Source organism: Elephantulus edwardii, unplaced genomic scaffold (assembly GCF_000299155.1).
Source record: "Elephantulus edwardii isolate Elephantulus edwardi_28Jun2011 unplaced genomic scaffold, EleEdw1.0 scaffold00227, whole genome shotgun sequence".
NCBI lineage: Eukaryota > Metazoa > Chordata > Mammalia > Macroscelidea > Macroscelididae > Elephantulus > Elephantulus edwardii.
The window spans coordinates 3,097,321-3,112,206 of record NW_006399977.1 but is presented as its reverse complement, the minus strand read 5'-3'; the positions used below and the strand labels follow the sequence as shown (position 1 = coordinate 3,112,206).

General features: G+C 42.5%; 1 protein-coding gene across 1 annotated transcript in view; it reads left to right on the top strand.

Annotated features, from left to right (window-relative positions):
• The first annotated feature begins 11,670 nt into the window (after positions 1-11,670).
• DDAH1 (dimethylarginine dimethylaminohydrolase 1) overlaps positions 11,671-14,886 on the top strand; it is a 221,938-nt gene continuing 218,722 nt past the window's right edge. The window contains exon 1 of the mRNA XM_006898367.1: positions 11,671-12,088. Within this exon, the coding sequence (XP_006898429.1) occupies positions 11,786-12,088 (303 nt within the window). The 5' untranslated portion in view covers positions 11,671-11,785. The remainder of the gene's footprint in view (positions 12,089-14,886) is intronic.

Genomic DNA, 14,886 nt, shown 5'->3' with positions numbered 1-14,886 from the left:
AAAATATAATTATAGAAAAAAAAGAAGAAAAAAAAAGAACACATCCCTGGCATACACCCTTCCCAATTTTGAACCATGCAGTGCATATTACAAATATAAAATATTTATGTTTGTTGTTGTGTATCATTGAGTCGGATCCAACCTATAGTTGACCCTCCAGCAGGTTTTCAGAGGCAGTAAATTGCATGGGAGGAGACTGCCCATCCTTCTCCTGCAGAACTGCTGCTGGCCTCAAACAGCGTGCCTTTAGGATTGCAGTGCAGCTTCTTACACAAAGATTATTTCCTTGGTAAAGTCTGTAGTGAGTGGCACTGCAAAACCAAAGGTTAAACATATCCAGTGGTTCAAATCAATTAGCCAATCTGAAGCTGCAAAGCTTAGTTTCAGAAATCCCAGAGAAGGTTGCTCTGAGTTTGAACAGATTTTGAATACAGTGAGCTTGAGTGTTTTAATCACAATTACACTTGGAATCCCTAAGGGGTTAAATGCACTCTGCTGTTAACCAAGTGGTTAGAGACTCAAGTACACACAGGAACCTATGAAGAAAGATTTGGTGATCTACTTCTTAAAAACCATCCATAAAAATATCTTATAGAAAAACAGTAAGTTGTTGTTATTAGGTTCTGTCAAGTCAACTAAGACTCACAGCAATTCTGTAAACAGTTGTTCTGAACCCTGTCCTATCCTTTGCCAACCTCACAATCTCTGACACACTCGAGCCCATTGCTTTAGTCACTGTGTCAATCCACCTGGTGGAAAGTCGTCTTCTCCTTCACTATCCCTCCACCTTCCCAAGTATGATGTCCCTCTCCAAGGAATAGTCTCCTATCAACATGCACAAACTATGTGAGATGAAGTTTGCCATCCTTGCAATCGGACTTCATCTTCTCCAAGATATATCTGTTTGTTCTTTTGGCAGTCCATGGGATATTCTTCTCCAAAACCACAACTCAAAGGCATAAATTTTTCTTCTGTCATCCTTATTCATTGTCCAGCTCTCTGATTTTAATCAGACAATCACATTGTATACTATGTTAGGAATGGAAAAAAAAGGAAGAAATAATAAGAGACCTAATTAAATGGGAAAATAGCCCCTATTCATGTAGAAGAAGGCTTAACATAGTGAAAATGACAATCCTGCATTTCAATGCAATCTCAGTACAGATACCAAACTCATTTTTCAAAGAAATAGAAAAGGCAATTGATAGGTTTATTTGGAAAGGAAAGAGACCCTGAATAAGTAAAGCTCTTCTGAAAAATAAAAATGGAGTGTGAGGTTTTGCACTTCCTCATCTCAAAACCTACTACACAGTTGTACTAATCAAACAGCATGGAACTGGTACAGTGACAGACACATAGACCAATGGAACAGAACAGAGAGTGCAGAAATTAATCCATCTACCTATAATCAATTGGTAGTCAACAAGGAAAAAAAATCTGTCAAGTGGGGAAATGACAACTTCTTCAACAAATTATGCTAGCAAAACTGGACATCTACCTGCAGAAAACTGAAACAAGATCCACATCTTACCACACACAAAAATCAATACAAAGTAGATCAGAAACCTAGGGGTAAAACCCCAAACTATAAGGATCATAAGAGACAAGAGGAGACCAAACATAGAAGCCCTCCTCTGTGGCATTAATAGGCTTACAAATATAGGCAGAAATGCACAATTAGTGGAGAAAAAAATTGATAAAGGAGACTTTCTAAAAGTTAAGGCCCTGCATACATCAAAACTTTTTTCCAATAGGGTATAAAGATAACCCTACAAATTTGGAAAAAATGTTTGGAAATGGCATTTCAGAAAAGGGTCTCATAATGAAAGTTTACAGACTACTACAGAGTCTCCACAAGAAAGACTATTAATCCAATAATGAAATGGGCAAAAAACAAAAAGACTTCTTAAAGGAAGACATTTAGATGACCAACAGAGACAAAAAGAAATGCTCAAAATTACTAGCAATCAGAGAGATGCAAATCAAAACAACAATGAGATACCATCTCACCCCAGTAGCAATAGCAACAGGAAAGCAAGCAATAAATTAGAGAAGATGTGGAGAGATTGTAATTCTAATGAGGGAAAATAAAAGCCTAAAACACTACTATTCTGAAGGGCAGTTGGGTGTTTCCTGAAAAAGCTGGGCATTTAAATTCCATATGGCCCAGCTATTCCACTGCAGTGAATATACCCCAAGGAAATTAGAACTCAAGACATAAATGAAGCTATATACACCTATGTCCATAGCGGAATTATTCATAACAGCAAGAATATGGAAACAGAATATGGAATGGATTGAGAAATTGTACCTTCACACAATGGAATTCTATGCAGCACTCAGGAGCTGCAATTTCATAAAGTGTTATATAGAGCCAAGAGAACATTATACTGAGTGAACTCAGTCTCATAAGAACTAATACTGTATGACACCATCATTGTAAAAATAAAAGGATAACTAGTAAGATGGGTGAGAACTCTGATGACCTGGTGGCAAGAAGCTGTGCTGCAATCAGAAGGCATGAGACTCGAGGCCACCAGCTGCTCTGCAGGAAAAAGATGGGCAATCTCCTCCCATGCAATTAATTGCCACTGAAAACCTGCTGTAGGATCAGCAATGGGTCGGTTCCGACTCTACAACAACAGTAAGATGAGTATAAATACACAAAGGGGGAAAAGAAAGGAAACTGAAAAGGGGAAGGGTGGAAATCACTAGGATAGTTGAGTTTAGTGGGATGATTGGCTGGGGGGCGGGCCATGGGGTGGTGGCAGCAGTGTGAAGGAACAGGAAAGATTCACTAGAGACTCAAAAAGATAGGGTAATAATGGGCATAGAACAATAGTGATTAATTATATAAAATATAATCTATATGAATGATTGGAACATGATGTAAATCAAAGATGATATAAAACACAATGTATATGTAGAACGGATTATGCAGGAGGCTGGGCTCTATGAGGAGAAACGTGGCATCAGGATGGAGGAAGACTCATCAACAATCTACATTATGCAGATGACACAACCTTGTTTATGGAAACTGAGGAGGACCTGAAGCGCTTGCTGCAGAAGGTCAAGGACTTCAGCCTTCAATATGGATTGAAGCTCAACATCAAGAAAAAACAAAGATTCTTACCACTAGACCGAATGGCAGGATTATGACAGATAGTGAAGAGACTGAGAGTGTTAAAAGCTTTGGTTTGCTTGGCTTCATGATTAACACTCTTGGTACCAGCACCCAGGAACTAAAAAGACAAATTGCACTGGGAAAGTGCTGTCAGAGACCTCTCCAGAGTCCTGAAGAGCATTGATGTCAGTTTGGAGACTAAAGTGCATGTGATCCAGGCCATTGTCTTCACAATTACTTGCTATGCATCAGAAAGCTGGACAATGACTAGGGATGATAGGAGAATTGATGCCTTTGAACTGTGGTGCTGGAGAAGAGTATTGAATGTACCATGGACTGCTAGGAGAACAAACAGGTTTGTCCTGAAGGGGGTAAAACCAGGCTGCTCCTGGGAGGTAAGGATTCTGAGGCTTCATCTGACATATTTTGGTTTGGTCATGTTGCAAGAAGGGACCAGTCTTTGGAGAGGGACATCATACTTGGAAGGGTGGAGGGACAGAGAAGGAGAGGAAGACCATCCATGAGATGGATTGATTCAGTGACTGGGGTAATGAGAGTAGGTGTGTCAGAGTCAGTAAAGTTGGTACAGGATAGAGGAGGTGTCAGGGTTATTGTACATAGGGTCACGGTAAGTCACAATTGACTTGTTGGCACATAACAACAATGACAACAAACAACAACATATGAATAAAAAATTCTTAGGGAGCACAAGTACAGTCCTACTTTGAAATACTTGGGGTCACCATGAGTCAGAATCAACTCAACAACTGTATATTATTTGGCTGAGGGATAAGATTCAGTCTATCAACCTAGCTGAAGGGCACTAGTTCTGTTCCAGAAAACTGGCAAATTTGTAGAACTCTAGTAATTCAATGAGACTTTTGTAGAAATTATATTCTAGACCCTCTGTTCAAAATTGTCAGTGGGTAATATTTGCTTATCATACATGGAGCATGTTCTAAGTACTTTTCTAAGTACTTCTTATGTATGAATGTGATCCTTATGTAATGTTTTATAATGAGATCATTATTGCCCATTTTATAGTTAAGGAAGATATTGAGACAAAGAGCCTTTAAGTTACATGTCTAAGATCACAAAATAAGTATATAGCCGAGCCAAGTTTCCACCCACAGAGTCTGGCTCCAGAATCTACACTGTTTATCTCAACATTATATGTTTGTCTATTGCTCAAGTAATGGTAAATTTAACTTTCCACTTTCTATTTTTCTCTCTGGTACTATAAAGTAAAAATACTGTCTAGCTGTTTCCTTAACCTATTTCTTCTTCTCTTTGGCTCTACAAACCGACTGTACTGTTCAGCTTTCCTTGAACTTATCATAGTCATGTGGTTGAGTTCTAACTGGCGGAAGGTGAGCAGGGACCACATGTATCATATCCACGATCGACCCATTATCATTCTTAAATGTTGGATGTCTTTTTTTTCCCCTTTCAGTTTGAGGCAAGTGTATGGTGAACTTGGATGTGTTGAATACCTGGAGCCACAAAACGGAATAGGATAGAGCTCTGGATCATTGCCTGGAGAAGAGTCACATATTAGAAACATCTGTTTTAGACTTCATGTGAACATCAAACCCTATCAGTTTTATGCTATTATATATGCTGGAGTTGTTTTTCAATATTAGTTAGAGTTACCAATACATATATGTGTTGAACTGATCTATTACCCCTTAAGGAGTCTTGGTGATGGATGTGTTGGGCTGCTGAGAGCTGAGTGGTTTGAATGCACCAACTCTGCTCCATGACAGAAATATGAAGCTGTTTCAATTTGTAAGAGTTACAGCGCTGGAACCTGATAGAGCATAACCATGAGTGAGACCTGACTCAAGGACAGTGGGTTTTGTTTTATTTTTTCTGTTGTCACCTGAATATTCTTCAGGTTTTTCTTCAGCATTCTCATTCTATCCTTCCAATTACCCATATTCTAATATTTTTCAAAGCCTAGACCAACTTTCATTGTCTTGAAGCAGCTTTCTTCCACTTCCATCAGCCGTAGTAGTATTTTGTTCCTCTAACTTTCTGGAGGGTGCTCTGATGGCCTAGTGGTAAGAAGCTGTACTGTCATCTCTAAGGCACTCAGTTTGAAACCACCAGCTGCTTCATGGGAGAAGGATGGGCAGTCTCCTCCTGTGCATTTTACTGTCTCTGAAAAACCACTGAAGGGTCAGCTATGGGTCAGTTCTGACTCAATGGCAAAGAACAACAAACCCTTTATTATAAATATCTCTCAATTCCTCTATCATAGCTCAATTTCTGCGTACTTTGTTTTCCCAGTGAGAATATAAATTCTTCAAGATCAAGGATTACATAATTTATGTTTCTTTGGGGATTCTAAAGTATGTAACCTACTGTTGTAGCCTGGACAATTTGTGGGAGAAGTGATTATATGAATGTATTGTTGTGTTTTGTGTATACTGTAGAGTCAGAATTGAGTCATTTCTGACCTCGCAGTGGGTTTTCAAAAGCTGTAAGTCACATGAGAGGAGTTTGACCATCCTCCTTCTGCAGAGCAGCTGGTGGATTTTGATAGCATGCCTTTGAGATTTCAGTGCAGCTTCTAACCACCAGCCCACCAGAAGCTCCCTATAAATGTATTAGGCTCAATAAAGTTCATTTTTTTAAAAAAATAAATCTTTTATTATTCAAGCAGCAAGGCATGTAACCTAGAATTTACTAGATTATTATTCTTTTCACCAATACATACATTTTAACACGTTTTTGACAACTGTTTGGAGGAGACAGAAGGTTTGCTTATCAAGTTTCAGATGACATAAAACTGGGACTAATAAATTATGCATGAGATTACAGAATAAAACCTAGCCGAGTTTGAATGAAACAGATAATATCTAATAGACATAACTCAAAAATTAAGTTTAAAAAAAAAAAACAAGACACACAATTTGTGCATGGAAAGATAAGTCTAACACCAATTTGCAAAGGCAATCTCTCTGGTTTTAAGAGGCTGCTAGGTTATCGAGAGTTTGGAATGATACACAAGATGCATGTGCATACTTGGCTCAGGACACTGCAAGTGGGCTGCAAGTGACATATTCAAGCTCAAACAAGGCACAGGCATAAATGGGACAGCTGTCACTGTTGTGGTTGGGTACTACCCAGTTGACTCCAGCTCACAGAGACAGTACTACACACACCAAGGATAAAACACTGCCCAATCCTTTACCACTCTCATAATTGCTACTGGGGTTGAACATGTAATTCCAGACACTGTGTAAACCTTTTCACTGAGAGTCTTCCTCCTTTCTGCTGATTCTCTACATTATCAAGCCTTTATCCATGGACTGCCTCACAGGCCCCCTCCTACTAATAGCATGCCCAAAGTGTGTGAGATGAAATCTTTGCTTCTAAAGAGCATTCTCGCTGCATATCTTCCATGACAGATTTGTTTATTCTCCTGGAAATCTGTAACATACTCAATATTCTCTTCCAATACCACAATTCAAAGGCATATCATCTTGTTTGGTCATTATCCAAATTTTCCTATACATATGAAGCAACTGAAAAATACTATAGCTTGGGTCAGGCACACACTAGTCTGTAAAATGACATACATGCAGAAGTCCTTTGCAACAGATTTCGCCAGTGTAATACATGTATCATTTGATTTCTTGGCTACTGTGTTTATAGGTGTTGATTGTAGATCCAAGTAAAATTAAATCAGTGACAATGTCAATATTTGCTCCATTTATTATAATGCTAGATGGAGCCAACTGGAGGAAATGAAGCTCCACTGGGGGTTAAGTCCACAGTAAAGGAGGAATGCTGTTTGTTGCTGTGTACCATTGAGTTGGAATCGACCCTCCAGCAGGTTTTTAGAGGAAGTTGTCCATCTTTCTTCCATAAAGCAGCTGGTGATTCCAACCATGTACCTTTGTTTTGGCAGCATTATTCCTTATACCTAAGCCACCAGAATGAAGGTCAGGCAATCTCCTCTCATGCAGTTTACTGCCTCTGAATACCTGCTGAAGGGTCAGCTAGGGGTTGGTTCTGACTTGATGGCAAAATACTTTTATTTTTTTTTAAGTTATAAGAGTTCTTCTAAAGGAGAGATGAAACCCCATATTTTAACCTGAACATATTTAGTCCATAGGTCAAACTTCACCTGTAACATTGAGGGACAGATCTCCTGTCTCAGGACACCATTAAGTTATTTCTGACAAGAAATCTATGCCAACAAAGCAGCCTGGATTCCTTAAGAGTTTTGCCCAGAAGTGGAATTCACTAGGTCTTAATGATTTGCCATCTTTCTGTTGGTTCTAATTCCCATTATGAGGGTCAGAACTGTCTTTCACTTGTTAACTGCTGGCAAGTTGATTTCAACTTTTCAATCTATATGCAGAACAGATTATCCAGAAGGCTGGGCTCTATGAAGAGAAATGTGGCATCAAAATTGTAGATAGACTCATCAACAATCTGCATTATGCATATGACACAACTCTGCTAGCTTGAACTGAGGAGGACCTGAAGTGCTTGATGCAGAGGGTCAAGGACTGAAGCCTTTAATATGGATTAAAGCTCAATACCAAGAAAACAAAGATTCTCACCACTGGGCCAATTGGTAGCATCAGGATGGATGGTGAAGAGATTGAGATTGTCAACAGCTTTAGTTTGCTTGGCTCCACAATCAACACTCTTGGCACTAGCATCCAGGAAATGCAAAGACATATTGCGCTGCAAAAGTTGTCTGTCAGAGACCTCTTCAAGGTACTGAAGAGCAATGATGTCAGTCTGGAGACTAAAATGTACCTAATATAGGCCATGGTCTTTGCAATCACTTGCTATGCGTCAGAGAGCTGGGCAGTGACTAGAAATGATAGAAGGAAAATTGATCCTTTTGAGCTGTGTTGTTGGAGAAGAGTATTGAATATACCATGGACTGCTAAGAGAACGAATAGGTTCATCCTAGAGAGGGTTAAACCAGGTTGCTCCTTGGAGGCAAGGATTCTGAAGCTTCATCTGACATACTTTGGACATGTTGCAAGGAGGAACCAGTCCTCAGAGTGGGACATCATGATTGGGAGGGTGGAGGGACAGTGGAGGAGAGGAAAAGCCTCAATGAGAAAGATTGATTCATTGACTGGGGTAATGACGGTAGGTGTGTCAAGATACAACAAGATTGGCACAGGATAGAGCAGGGTTTAGGGCTGTAGTACATTAGAGTTGCTATAAGTCGCAAGCGACTCTATGGCACATAATAACAGCAACAACCACCACCCCACTTGGGCGCTCTGGTGCCCTAGTGGTAAGAATCTGCACTGCAATTCCAAAGATTGGTTCAAATCCACCAGCTGCTCTGTGGGAGAAGGATAGGCAATCTCCCCCTGTGATTGCCTCTGAAAACCCATTAGAGGGTCAGCTATGGGTCAGTTCTGACTCGATGGTACACAACAACGACAACCACCATTCCACTGTGTCCACCCATGTTCTAAAGGGTCTTTAATGGATTTTTTTTCTTTCAGAAGTAGATTGCCAGATCATTCTTTCAAGGCAGCTCTGAGTAGACTTAAACCTCTAAACCTTAGGCCAGTAGCCTCTCAGTTTAACAATTTGCACTGCCTTTGGGCATCCAGGCTGTGTCCTTTCTCTGTACCTATTCAATCTGTGTGCTTTGTGAATCTGAACTCTATGAGAGGAATGTGGCATCAGGATTGGAGGGAGACTCATCAACAACCTGTATTATGCAGATGACACAATCTTGCTTTCTGAAAATGATGAAGGCCTGAAACTCTTGTTGTAGAACATTACGGACTGACTACAGCCTTCAATATAGATTATATCTCAACATTAAGAAAACAAAGGTCCTTACCATTAGGCCAATAGGCAACATCATGATGAATGGTGAAAGGATTGAAATTGTCCATGATTTCATCTTCCTTGGATCCAAATCAACACCCTTGGCACCAGCAGTCAGGGAATCAGGAGACGTATTGCACTAGGCAAGTCTGCTGTCAAGGACTCCCTCAAAATACTAAAGAGCAATGATATCAGTTTGAAGAGTAAAGCGCCCCTGAGTCAGGCCATGGTCTTTTCAATCACTTGCTATGCATCTGGAGCTGGACAATGACTAGGATGATAAAAGAATTAATGCCTTTGAATTGCGTTGAAGAATAGAACAGAATATCCCATTGATTGTCAAAATAGCAAACAGACTTGTCTTGAAAAAGGTGCAGTCACAGTGCTTCATGAAGGCAAGGATGGTTTCACCTCTCATACTATGGACATGTTGCTAAGAGAGGCTGTTCCTTGGAAAAGGGTATCGTGCTTCAACAGGTAGAGGGTCAGTGAAAGAGAGGAAGACCCTCAAGAAGATGGATTGACAGGGTGACTGCAGTAATGAGTTCAAGTGTATCAGCGATGATGAACATGGCACAGGATAGGACAGGGCTTGGGCCTGTTGTTCACAGAGTCTCTGTGAGTCATCCTAGACTCCATGGTACCCAAAAAAAACCCCAAGGGACTCCTATATTTTACTCAAGACTTATTTTTCAAATTTGGAAAATTTCAACTAGGCTTGGGGAAAAGGAAGATGGAAAGTAGAGCCTATCACTGAGTTAGTTGGGACAGCCAGCCATTCCAGGATCCTTAGATACATGTTCCTGTAGAAGCCCACAGTTCTTGCTGGGATTAGTGTACTTGTAGGGAGGCTTTTTTGATCTGGGCATTGGCATTGGCTCACTACAAAGGAGCTAATAAACTCTTAGGCAGTGTTACCAGAAGTCTAGCATCTGGAACAAGGATGCTATCACAGTCTGTGCTGCTCAGATCACACAGACAAAATGATTTTTCTTTAAAGAAACTAGGATTTAAGAAGGATACAGGCAAACAAGTGTGTATTGAAAAGAAGATAACCAGAATGAAGGGACTCATATACCAAATCATTGCCTTTGATGGTTCTGCTAAAAAAATCTAAATGGAACCAGTATAGAAAAGGGATGAGAGACAGGATACAACTATCCTCAGACATGTGAACGCTGCCTTGTGTGAGAAGGTGTAACTGGCAAATTTAAGGTCCATATAAAGAATTTTTTTCAAACAATTACATATTTTCAATAGCGGAATAGACTTTGTAAATCTTAAATTTGAGTTTTAAAAGTCCAAGTAAACAGTGGGTAACTGTCTAAACCGGATTTCAACAACATTAGTTAGGAAGTTAAATGATGGGTTCCAAAGTCGACTCCTATCTAATATTTTGTGATTTAATCAACCTTTACAGTACTCTAAAGAACTGTCAGGAAAGATTATCACCAGAGATTATTTTGTAGTTTGAAGCCAGTTCTTACAGAGGGCACTCCCCAGCCCCCACCCAAGAGCAGAACACATGGGCTATTTAATCTGGGCCACGTGGAATGGAAATACACGCTATAGCTATTATGAAAAAAGGGACCACTCTGAGGCTTATGGGGGGAGAGGAATCCTCTCAGCAAATACCGCAGGATTTCATGGAGGCTCTGAATCAGAATGAGGGGAAAGCCAAGCTTGTTGTTAGGTGCCCTGGAGTCACAGTGACCTTATGAACAATGGACCTGCACCTGGCCCTATCATGTGGCATCTACATCCACTAATATGCTTGAGTCCATTTATACAGTCACTGTGTCAGTCCATCTCGTTAAGGGTCTTCGTCTCCTTCACAGACTCCCTATCTTTCCAAGCATTATTTCCTTAACCAAGGATGGGCCCTTCCTAACAACATGCCCCAAATACTTGAAACCACCCAGGAGGGAAGATATAACCCCCTGTTGCCCAATGTAAAGGAGATAACTGGGGTGCTACGCGGTTCACAGCATCCAAGCTGAGCCTGTACTGATTCAGCAGGAAACACTTGCTCCTTCCTCTGTGGACCTTGGAGGAAAGCACATCAGGTTCATTGTTCGTGAGACCCAAATGTCCTTGAAATACTGTGAATTCTCTTTCCTCTTTGTGTGCCACTTCTCCCACTCACGCTGCTTTCTCTGATGGGAAGAAACACATTTTTTTTTTCTAAATCTCTGGTCTCACGTGTGGTAAAGGGTCATTTGCAGAAAAAGTCAATATAAGATGGACTTGGTTGGGAAAACATTATCGCATACTAGGAACACATGTGCTCAGCAACTAGGAAACAAGAGAGTGGGAAAAGGTCAAAGTATCTACAACTGAGTGAGTCTAGTCCTTAATGGTCTCTTGACCAAAAATAAGCCCTCCACTAGCTCTGTCCAGATCACTGCCTGCTTGGCAAGTCCGCTTTGTGAGATACCTGAAGTGTGCACCTGCGACAGAATACAGGTAACCTCAGTTCGGGTAGGGATGACTTTTGGGCACCCTTGCGCACACCTCTGGCCCTGACGGCTTTCTCAGCCGCTTTCCCCCAGTCCCTCTCCTCGCTCCGTCCAACCCTAGTACTCCCACCTCGGCTGCTGCAAAAACAGGGAGTGCTGGAGTAGGAGCGCGGGATGCGCGCGGGCCGGCGCCCCGAGCTCTGGGCATGCTCAGTCGCGCGGGCAGGGCTCCGGGCGCGAGCAGGGCTCCTTCTGCACCACATTCATCCTCTGCCAAGGGAAGCCGCCGGGCGCTCGCTGGCTCCGTGCGCTCTGCCCGCGGGAGGACACTGTCGCCGCGTCCCACGCCGCCGCCTCGTCGCCGCCTGGAGCTATGGCTGGACTCGGCCATCCCGCCGCCTTCGGCCGGGCCACCCACGCCGTGGTGCGGGCGCTGCCCGAGTCCCTCTGCCAGCACGCGCTGAGGAGCGCCAAGGGCGAGGAGGTGGATTTCGCCCGCGCGGAGCGCCAGCACCAGCTCTACGTGGGCGTGCTGGGCAGCAAGCTGGGGCTGCAGGTGGTGGAGCTGCCGGCCGACGAGAGCCTCCCGGACTGCGTGTTCGTGGAGGACGTGGCCGTGGTGTGCGAGGAGACCGCCCTCATCACCCGACCCGGGGCCCCGAGCCGGAGGAAGGAGGTAACTGTCCGTCCGGCGACGCGAGGGGCGCGGCCGGGGGCGCGCGCTGGGCCCTCCCTCACCGCCCGCGGCCGCGTTGCCTGGGGAATCGCGGAATGACACCCTGGGTAGTTCAAAACTTCTCGTTTTGGGGAACGGGTAAGACAGAGGCAGTCTGAGAGAAGTTCATTGTTCACACCTCCCAGTGTTTGAAGGTGCAGTTTTGGAGATGATCCGATCCGACTGGATGTTGTTTCAGTGGACTCGGGCAGGTGGGAAGTCCATCTCACAAGCAATTTTATTAGTAAAGAATAAACAACATCCACAATGATAGTACAACTCTGAATGTTTCCCAGTGAGTGGGGACAGAGGAGGGTACCGCCCCCAGCGGCTGGGTGGAGGCTGGTTTGGGGGCTTCTTCCAGGGACACTGAAGCCCCAGAGTTTTGCCTGGCTGCTTGAAGCAGGCTGAGCCACCTGAATATAGATTTTGGGGTGTCCCGAGTTACTTTTCAATAATGGCAAATGAGTGCCTCAGACTAGGACTGGCAATTCCATGAATGGAAGGAGAGTAAGTATTTTGTTGGTGAACTGTGGTCTATGTGCAGATGAATGAGCTGGACTTAAAAACACTGCTCCCTGCGTGGCGGGTGTTGGGTTTGTGGGTGTAGGTGTTCGGTTAGAAATAGATGTTTCACAAATTCCGTAATTTTTTTTCTCTTAAACACTCACTAATTAAGAGAGCTTTTCGTGTTCTCGAGGGATAGCGACTACATTGAAATATTGCAGCTCGTGAAAATGGCTGTGATTGCTTTAAACACACTGTCGGTTAGAGGGGAGACAAATGGAGTGAAATTGGATTTTAAAGTGCCATCTGTCCTGGGATTCCTCTTATTGCCCATTAAGAGCCAGGCTCAAGGCTCCCTGTTGCTGTTGGCATCCAGTGGATGCAGGGAGAGCTGACAGTTTCTTTCATATCTGGAGCTTTTGGGATTTTCCCTCCCTCTCTTTACATTGGAAACACTTCACAGAGTTTATGATTGTGATATGTTTATTGTACACATGCTCCACCACTTGGCTGATAGAACCTTGTGTGGGCTGAGAGAATAAAACTCTCCCAAGTGAGAGAATTACCCTTTTCACCTAGTGCTAGGAGAATACCAAGAGTAACAGGTTTTATTTCTTAGGCCTTTTATCTTCTCTACTTCACTCTCCATCTTTGAATTGACTTACTCTATTTTTAAAATATCTATTATGTGTTTTTTTTGTTGTTGTTGAGAAGATACACAGTAGAACAGCCACCAGTGTTTTCCAATAGCTCATCGGCATTGACCACAGTCTTTAAGTTGTGCAGCCATTCACTACCAATTTGTTCCTCGCTCCATTAACATAAAGTCACTGCCCCTGTGTAATCTTTTGTGTTGCTGTTGCCAGTTTGGTCCCACACATACCTTAGAAGAGCTCAATGCTTAGGGCATTCTTTATTCCTGAAGCATTGTTTGGTTTTTGAGACTTCAGGGAACATTTAGGGTTGGAGGCTTCGGCCAGGAAGAATGCTAACAGAAGAATTTAGCAAGGTTGCAGAGTACAAGTTCAGCAAACAAAAATCAGTTGAGTGTCTATGCTCTGTTGTTGTTGAGTATTGTGAAGTTGGAACAGACCCATAGCTGATCCTGAGGCAGGTTTTTATGGCTTGAAACTCAATATCAAGGAGAAAGATTCTCACCAATGGGCCAATTGGCAGCACAAAGATAAATAGAGAAGAAATTGAAGTCGTTAATGATTTCATCTTGCTCAGATGCACAGTCAACACTCTTTGACACTAGCAGTCAAGAAATTAAAAAAAAAAATGGAATTGCTCTGGGCAACTTGCAGGAGCCTCTCAAAAGTGCTGAAGAACAATGTCAGTCTGGATATTAAGGTACACTAGAATCAGGCCATAGTCTTCACATTTACTTGCTATGCATCAGAGAGCTAGATTAAAGATGACAGAAGGATAATTGATGCCTTTGAGCCTTTGAGTTGTGGTGCTGGAGGAGAGTATTGAACATACCGTGGACTTCCAAGAGAAAAAAACAGATTTATCAAGGAAACCAGGCTCCTTCTTGGAGGGAAAGATTTTGAAGCTCTGTTTCATATACTTTGGGTATGTGTGGCCAGGAGGAACCAATGCTTGGAGAAAGACATCGTGTTTGGAAAGATGCAGGGAGAGAACAAGAAAGGAAGACCCTGGATGAGACGGATTGATTCGGTGACTAGGATAATGGGGGTTAAGTGTGTCAGAGACAATGAAATTGACTGAAGATAGAGCAAGGTTCAGAGTTGTTGTCATTATGAGTCACAATTAACTCAGTGGCACATAACAACAACTCTTCTCCAGCACCACAATGCAAAGGCATCAATTCTTCTGTCCTCCTTAGTCATTGTTCAGCTCTCTGATGCATAGCAAGTAATTGCAAAGACCATAGTTTTGATCATGTGCACCTTACTCTCTAGACTGACATCATTGCTCTTGAGCACTTTGGAGAGGTCCCTGATAGCACACTTCCCCAGTGCTACTCGACTTTTGATGTCCTGACTGCTGGTGCCAGGAGTGAATGCTGAAATTGTTAACAACCTCAGTCTTCTCCATCCATCATGGTGCTGCCAATTGGCCCAGTGGTGAGAATCTTTCTCTTCTTGATGTTGAGCTTCAGGCTGTATTGAAGACTATAGTCCTTGATCTTTTGCAGCTAATAGCTCATGTCTTCCTCAGTTTCAGCAAACAAGTTTGTGTCATCTATATAACACAGGTTGTTGATGAGTCTTCCTCCAATCCTG